We start from the raw sequence: 8726 nt of genomic DNA, 5'->3' as shown, positions 1-8726 counted from the left end.
ATAGAAACCTTAGCATTCCTAAGTTGATGTTCATCATACCCTTTTTGATTTCCCGCAACAATCCAAGAGTAATGTTGATTAACATTATTGAAAACCTGTTGGATTATATCTAGAATGGGGACTTCCTTTTTAAGTTTCTCATCAAAAAAATTATTATCCCCAAGCAAATGTCTTAAAGCATAGTCACTATTGTAAAGAATTTCATCTATCACAGGTTTTTCAAAATTCATACCATAAAAATCAAAGATTTCCCTACCTTCCCATATTATGTAGTCAAACTCATTCATAAGGACGAGAGTGGCTAACTTTTTAGCCCTAGGATTCTTTATAACGGGAGGCTCAAAAAACAATCTTTGCAAAGTAGGATGGGTACGAATAAATTTACTTTCAAGTTTCAGAACTAGGGCTGAAATAGCATCCGCATAAGATCTAGTAGTTTTAAGTATAGGAGAATCATCAAGACTTAGCTTCCCAACACAATTGGGAAATTCTTGGATACATTCTTTTCTCATAATGTTTCCTTGCCCCAAGATAAAAGTTTTGGCATCCAAATTGCCCGTACGTCCAATTTTAGGAGTTAGGCCATCATCTGTTGGTGTCATACCGAAATCACTCATGATTGCAAGCGAAGGATAGATCTGACGAGAAAGCGGCGAACGGAAAAAGAGGGGCGAATAAAACAGAATTTTTTTGTGAAGCGGGGGAGAGGAAAATGAGAGGCAAATGACAAATAATGTAAATTGTGAGAAGATGAGATTTGTGATTAAGAACCTGGTATATGTTGAAGATGTTCTTGGCAACAACGCCAGAAATTCCTTTTGATGTCGCTTGAAGCTACGTCGGTATTTCCTCAAAGAGGAAGGGATGATGCAGCATAGCGGCGGTAGGTATTTCCCTCAGATATGAAACCAAGGTTATCGAACCAGTAGGAGAACCAAGCAACACAAACGTAAACAACCCCTGCACACAGATAACAAATCCCCGCAACCCGATGTGTTAAAGGGGTTGTCAATCCCTTTCGGGTAACGGTGCCAAAATTTGGTGTGTGACTGGATAAAGTTGTAACAGATTGAATAAATAGATCGCAAATAAAATAAACTGCAGCAAAGTATTTTTAGGTTTTTGGATTAATAGATCTGAAAATAAAAGCAAATAAAAGTAGATCGCAAAGGCAAATAATATGAGAAAGAGACCCGAGGACCGTAGGTTTCACTAGTGGCTTCTCTCGAGAAAAATAGCAAATGGTGGGTGAACAAATTACTGTTGGGCAATTGATATAACATCAAATACTCATGACAACATCCAGGAATGATCATTATATAGGCATCACATCCAAGATTAGTAGACCGACTCCCGTCTGCATCTACCACCATTACTCCACACATCGACCGCTATCCAGCATGCATCTAGTGTATTAAATTCATGGAGAAACGGAGTAATGCAATAAGAACATTGACATGATGTAGACAAGATATATCTATGTAGAGATAGACCCCATCATTTTATCCTTAGTAGCAACGATACATACGTGTCGGTTCCCCTTCTGTCACTGGGATCAAGCACCGTAAGATCGAACCCACTGCAAAGCACCTCTTCCCATTGCAAGATAAATATATCAAGTTGGCCAAACAAAACCCAAATATCGGAGAAGAAATACGAGGCTATAAGCAATCATGCATAAAAGAGATCGAAGAAACTCAAATACTTTCATGGATATAAAAAGATAGATCTGATCATAAACTCAAAGTTCATCGATCCCAACAAACACACCGCAAAAGAGTTACATCATATGGATCTCCAAGAGACCATTGTATTGAGAATCAAGAGAGAGAGAGATGAAGCCATCTAGCTACTAACTACGAACCCAAAGGTTACAAAGAACTACTCACGCATCATCGAAGAGGCACCAATGAAGGTGGTGAACCCCATTCGAGATGGTGTCTAGATTGGATCTGGTGGTTCTGGACTTTGCGGCGGCTGGATGAATATTTCGTCGATTCCCCTAGGGTTTTGGAAATATTGGGGTATTTATAGAGCAAAGAGGCGGTCCAGGGGGCATCCGAGGTGGGCACAACCCACCAGGGCGCACCTGGGTCTCCTGGCGCGCCCTGGTGGGTTGTGCCTCCCTCGGGGCACCCCCCAGACGCAGCCAGGGCCCGTTGTGTTCCTTTTGGCCCACAAAAATTCTCTGTAAAGTTTCGTGGCATTTGGACTCCGTTTGATATTGATTTTCTGCGATGTAAAAAACATGGAAAAAATAACAACTGACACTTGGCACTATGTCAATAAGTTAGTACCAACAAATGATATAAAATGACTATAAAACATCCAAGATTGATAATATAACACCATGGAACAATAAAAAAATATAGTTACGTTGGAGACGTATCAACCAACATCGCGGGTAGAAGCCGCAAGAAGAGTCGACGAATAGGGACCATCACAACCTGCTGAAGACGTTGTAGGGGACAACATCATAGACGGACGAGCACCAAGCACCGACTGACATCGCATGTGCAAGACAGGATCAATATAGGGAACACGGCCGAAAGTCGGTCGACGACGAAGAAGATGCAAGCCGATGGAAACATCATATTAGTTTTTTAACTCTCTTTCTTTTTCCTTGTTTTTACTCTCTCAACCGATCTGGATCAGGTCAACCACCCACACACGCAGAGGCACACACACGTTCGCCACAACACCGCCCACAATCTGCAAGTATTCGAGGAGCACCGGCCTCGAGACAACAACGGTCTGGAGGACAGCGGACTGGACATAGGCGGCGGCGGCCTGGCCTGGAGCAGGCAGGGCGACGGCGGCTGGGACTAGGAGGCGAGGCGACGGCGGCGGCGGGGCCTGGAGTAGGCGGGGCGACGGCGGCCGAGCCTGGGAGTTGAGGCGACGGCGGCGGCCGAACCTGGGAGCCGAGGCGGCGGCGGTGGCCTGACCTGGGAGCCGACGCGGTGGTGACCTGGAATCAGTGGCCGGGAGATGCGGACCTCCGACAGTGCCTCCTCCCACAAGTACGTGTCCAAATCGAGAATAATTTCTTGCAGACGCTGGATCCCTTCGGTGACGGGGATGTTGGCCAGGCAGGCGAAGGGCAGCGGCAACAAGGTAATACTAGAGGAAGCAACGGGCTAGGTACAGGCTCCCAGACCCAACCTCTTTGATTTGGACGGGGAGACGCCTATTTGATTTGGACAGGGAGGCCAGAGAAGGGGAACCGACTGCCTAAGGAGCGAGGACAGCCAGGGCGGCGCGATTTCTCCCCTCTTTTTTTTTTTCAAAAAAACCTAGAAAAAACCGAAAAAAGCAACAACAAACTCAAAAATGCGTGAAAAAAATTGTGCTCCAGCTCGTGCGCCCAGTACAAGACACCTAACAACGGCGCACCACACGACATGACCTTGTGTACCCCTCGCTCGCACTGGGAAGGGCCCCCAGGAGTAATAACCGGTTAGTCGCTTCTCTGTAATACTTCATGTTCAAGCTTAATTTATGGTCAGTGCAATTCAGAACGTTTTTTGTTTGTTTTATCTATTAAGAATATAAAAAACATCCATTTGGCTTCTTTTTGAGGGGAAATAACATCCATTTAGTTTTTTATTTTTGAGACAAAACATCCATTTACCTTTTTTTAGACAAAACATCCATTTAGCTGGGTGGTCTCAATTTCTAATAGGGCCTTTCTTCTGCGGACCGAAAGCCCAAGACGCTCGCGCAACCCAACTCTCTCCAGCCTTCACCTGTCTCTCTGCCCGCGCCGTCTCTCTCTCCCTCGCCTCTTTCGGCAACCAGCACCCTCTAGGGCACCAGCACCACACGCCGCCGCCGCCGCCGCCGCTCGCCATGTCCGACTCCGACGAATACGGTGCGATTCCCACCCCTTCTCGTCCCCTTCCCCTGCTATCTACTCCTTCGTTTTTCTGATCGACTCGCTCCTCTCTTCGTGTGACGTTCAGTGGACCTGCCCGTCTCGGACGAGGAGGAGGATGAGTGGGAGGGTGAAGACGAAGCTGACGAGGAGGAGGTGCAGGGAAGCTCTAAGAAGAAGGCCAAGCAGCACATCGACCAACTGAAGAGGCTGCAGGAAAAGGTTCGTCTCCTGTCCGTCTCATCTTCTGGTTTCTGCTCCGTCCTTCAGTGGAATCTTATTTTTGCAATCGATTAATGGTCGCTGGTTACTACCTATAGTTATCTTAGTAAGCGGATACTCATATGCGATTTTTTTTTGATGCACCGAATTCAGGCTGCAAGTCATTGTAAGAATTGTGCACATACAGTTTGCCATTCGTATCAATGGTAGTCTGGCAACTTAAAGATATGACAGTAAATAAACTCTGAATTGCACTGACCATTCTAAGCAACGAAATCTTTAAGCATGTTGCAAGTTGGATTGTTGTTTTACAGAGATAATAATCGCGAGAGATGTGACAAAGGCGGTTTGTCATTTTGTATGGAGTGCCACTAGCTTCAGCTGCACTGTAGTTGTTATGAATGAAACTGAAACTGTACGTGTTAGGCACACCCATGCTCTAACATAAGTAGCTCCATTGAATTAAAATTCCAAATTTATAATTTGAAGTCTTAACTGGACCCTTTTCACCGAAAAGAATATGCCATTGACTTAACATTTGGATAGTCTTCTTATTCTTTAACTAATATAAGCTCCCCACAGTTGATTTGTTTTTTCTGTTGTCGACTGGACATGTGATTGATGCGTAAGAGAATTGGTCCCTAATTGTTTGATGTCTTTTGGTTAGCTTTGGTTGGTTTGCTTGTGCAATTCCTTTTTGATATCCTATCATGTATGGACTCAGGTTACACATGTCACAGCCACAGCCAGGAGCTTAATTCTGGTTTTTCAGTTTGTTGTTCTTTTCTTTCGTATTTTGTAACCACTAATTTTCTTCTCTGTGCTGTTGAGTTACTATTGACTGCTTATGAAACTTACTGAACTTTTTTCTTATAGGATCCCGAGTTCTTTAAATATTTGGAAGAGTGTGATAAAGAGCTCTTAGAATTCAATGATGATGACATCGCTGTAAGATGAATTTTAGTCTTTTTACTTGTAATAATCCTTCTTCTCCCTCTAGAAGTTTATATGAGTTGGGTTGCTTTGTGTTTAGGATGATCAAGAAAGTGATGAGGAACCTAAATCTGTCCCTAAGGAGGAGCCAAAAGAAAGTGTTAAACCAATTACGATGGAAATGGTTGATTCCTGGTGCAAAGGAGCCGAAGATGGGAAGATAGGTTCTATCAGGTCTATTCTTCAAGCCTTCAGGAGAGCCTGCCATTATGGCGAGGACAGTGGGGACAATTCAGCACCAAAATTCAGTGTCATGTCCGGTAGTGTACTCGACAAAGTCATGCACTACGTTTTGAAGAACATGGATAGCATCCTTCGCCAATTACTCGGTGCCCCTAGCTTTGGAGGGAAGAAAGAGAAAATCAGTGAGCTGATGATGACTAATTCATGGAAGAGGAATGGCAATCTAATGAGGGTATATCTTGTCAATGCACTCCATATGATAACCGAGATGACTGATGACCAAATGATCGCATTTACTATTCTCCGTGTCAGAGCATCAGCTGTTTTTCTGGCAGCCTTCCCTTCTCTCCTGAGGAAGTATGTTAAGGTGCATTAGCTTTGCCTTCTCATTTCATTTTTAAGTAGCTTTCGACATTACTCTGATGTCCATCTGACAATAATTTTTTCAACTGGATGGTGTTATTTTAGACCCTGTTGTATACCTGGGCTAGAGGTCGAGGTGCCATGCCCTTTATTTCCTTTTTGTTCCTCCGAGACTTGTGTGTTCAAGTAGGTCCGGATTGCCTTGACACATGCCTCAAGGGTATCTACAAGGCTTATTTGGTGAACTGCAAGTTGTCCAAGTCTATCAGCGGATCGAAACTGCAGCACATTCAATTTCTTGGGAATTGCGTCAAAGAATTGTATATCGTGGACCCTCAAAGTGCTTATCAACATGCTTTTGTTTTCATTCGTCAATTGGCAGTTATCCTAAGAGGTGCTCTTACCGAAAGAGGACCAAAGGTATTTTGTCTGTTGAACTGTCATGGTCATATGCTAGAACTGCATTGATTACTTGTGATCTAACAGAGTTTTTTTGGTTCTTGTTTCATCTTTTGAAGACATCAAAGGACAAAAAGCAGAAAGAAAGAAACAAACCAACGAACAAACAGCTGGAGGTACTATGTCTGTTAGTTTTTGCCAAGTATTTTCTTCTTGTATTTTGGAAACACAAGTGTTGTCTGCACATAGGAAGGATATCATTCTTTTAGATTATTTGCTGACAACAGCTCACTTTGGTCTAATTCTAATTCTATTCGTCCCTTGTGTATGTTAGTTTGATATTTTTTGTTGGCAATCAGACAAAAAGAGGAACGTTTTCCTGTTGTGAACTGATGATAAGCTTACATTGTTCTTGTGCAGAAATCCTACCAAAAAGTTTATGATTGGCAATTTATATTCTGCCTTGAGCTTTGGACAGGTGTTGTGTGTGGATGTAGTTCTGAGGAAGATTTCCGGCCTTTGGCCTATCCGTTAACCCAGATAATACACGGTGTAGCATGTCTTGTACCGAGTGCACGTTACTTCCCTGTACGCATTAGATGTGTAAAGATGCTTAATTGCATTGCCGAAGCCACCGGTACCTTTATTCCGGTGTCCTCTCTGTTGCTTGATATGCTAGAAATGAAAGAACTTAGAGGCCGTCCAGATGGTGGTGTTGGCAAAGCAGTGAATCTGTTCAATGTTAAACAGGTTTGTTTCCTTGTAATACAATTCTATGGGGACATGCCTCTGAAAACAGACATATAACCGGCAGTCCTCTTACAGGTAGATAAGAAAATGGTGAAGACACGGGCCTTTCAGGAAGCTTGCATTTACTCTGTGGTTAATGAGCTGGCTAAGCATTTGGCGCAGTGGAGCTACTCTGTTGCCTTCATCGAGATGTCCTTTTTGCCACTTGTTCAACTTCGGAACTTTTGCAAAACCATCAAGGCTGACAGATTTCGAAAAGAGATGAAGGATCTTATTCGTCAGGTTTGCTAAGCATGTATAAAAGAATATTTAACTATATATAGTACTTGATTGATCGCATGTGCTGATTTCCGTTTCTGATTCCAGGTAGAGGCAAATGTTGAGTACATAAGCTCAAAGCGTGCCGGAATTACATTCCCCCCCAATGATCCAGCTGTAGATTCATTTCTACAGGTATAGGTGGTCCTGTTGGCTTTGCTATCTGGACGCTATTTATTACTCCCTCTGTTCACAAATGTAAGACGTTTACATTTGTGAACAGAGGGAGTAGTATATTTTGATTCTTGTGCAGTTGTGTTAAAACATATAATATTCTTTCCCAACAGGCTGAGAAGGAAGTACGGTCAAGCCCTCTCTCAGAATATGTTGCTACTCTACATCAGAGAGCACAGAACAGAATCGATTCTTTGGATGAGACAAGGTTAGTTCCGTCGATGCTTGTGTATAATACCATAAAGCAAATTACCGCATTATCTTACCACACACCATACTTCAGTAATTTGTATGACTAAATGTACTCATGCACTCTCAACGTTCTGAGTAAATGTATTGATTAATGCCATTTACTAATTCATTCCTTTGTGTACCAGTGTTATTGTGGGTGCAGAGTCCTCTACCTTTTCGAAGAGGCTATCAGAGGCACAGAAGCAACAGGAGGAACATGATGATAGTGAAGAACCCATTGCTTTCAGTAAGAACTTGTTGGCGGAGAAGAAGAAAACAAAGTATGTTCAAACCTTTACCCTTCTTTCCTGGTCGGTTTCCTTGCGTGCGCAAGGCATGATGTTTACCTCCACTCCTTTCCTGGTGCAGAGCTGCAAAGGAGAAGAGCAAGAAACGAGCCCGTGACGAGGATGATTTGCCTGCGGAGGAGGATGTGGTCGAGGATTTGATCTTGAGTTCGGACGAGGAAGCGGAAGATGAGAACGATGGCCTCGGATCAGACGAGGATGGCTCCGCGCCTGTTGAAGATGACAGCGACGAGGACTTTGTGGACCCAGACAGCGCGTGGAAGAAACAGAAGGAGAAGCTAAAGAAACGGAGCAAGTACCAACCGTCGAACAAGGCATCCTCCAAAACCAAAAGGAAACCCCACCCTAAGAAGAAAGCAAAACATTAATCAAGGTAGAGCTAGGGCTCGGCAAAGACTGTTGACGAAGTGCTATGCTTTCAGTCATGAGAAACACCTGCCTGTCACGGGAAATTTTGTTTAAGTTGAGAATTACACAGCTTCCTTTGTCATTTCCATGCATTTATATCGAGGTTATTCATATGCTGATCGGTTCAACTTTGCCGATATTGATGATTTCATTTCCATACACTGTTCTCTTGCCTATTTTTCAGGCTGATTATGTGCCAGGTACTTTCTAGCTATCTTCACTTGAAACTTTGCTGAGTACGCCACAAAAACTTGCAACATTAAACTGGAAGCAAATTTCCCAGTTTCTGACTATTCCTGTCATTTTCAGTAGGGAATGTAAGCAAGCGTGTACAGGTTATGAAGCTTCGTTTGCCGCCCAGACATGCTTAGGAAGTTGTTGTTTTTATGCCAATATAAATTCTACTCCCTATATAAACTAATATAAGAGCGTTTAGATCACTATTTTAGTATTCTAAAAGCTCTTATATTAGTTTACAGAGGAAGTACTACGTACTAGTT

General features: G+C 43.2%; 1 protein-coding gene across 1 annotated transcript; it reads left to right on the top strand.

Moving 5' to 3' along the window:
• The first annotated feature begins 3723 nt into the window (after positions 1–3723).
• On the top strand, positions 3724–8381 carry LOC119270085 (nucleolar complex protein 2 homolog). The gene is made up of 12 exons (XM_037552054.1): positions 3724–3874; positions 3966–4099; positions 4976–5047; positions 5133–5642; positions 5744–6058; positions 6157–6213; positions 6458–6787; positions 6863–7069; positions 7154–7240; positions 7393–7487; positions 7657–7791; positions 7880–8381. Exons 1-12 carry the CDS (start codon positions 3853–3855, stop codon positions 8184–8186), a joined length of 2271 nt encoding a protein of 756 aa, XP_037407951.1. The 5' UTR covers positions 3724–3852; the 3' UTR covers positions 8187–8381.
• Positions 8382–8726: the final 345 nt, after the last annotated feature.

This window comes from Triticum dicoccoides, chromosome 1A, assembly GCF_002162155.2.
Source record: "Triticum dicoccoides isolate Atlit2015 ecotype Zavitan chromosome 1A, WEW_v2.0, whole genome shotgun sequence".
NCBI classification, from domain to species: domain Eukaryota; kingdom Viridiplantae; phylum Streptophyta; class Magnoliopsida; order Poales; family Poaceae; genus Triticum; species Triticum dicoccoides.
This window is presented reverse-complemented; position numbering and strand designations above follow the sequence as displayed.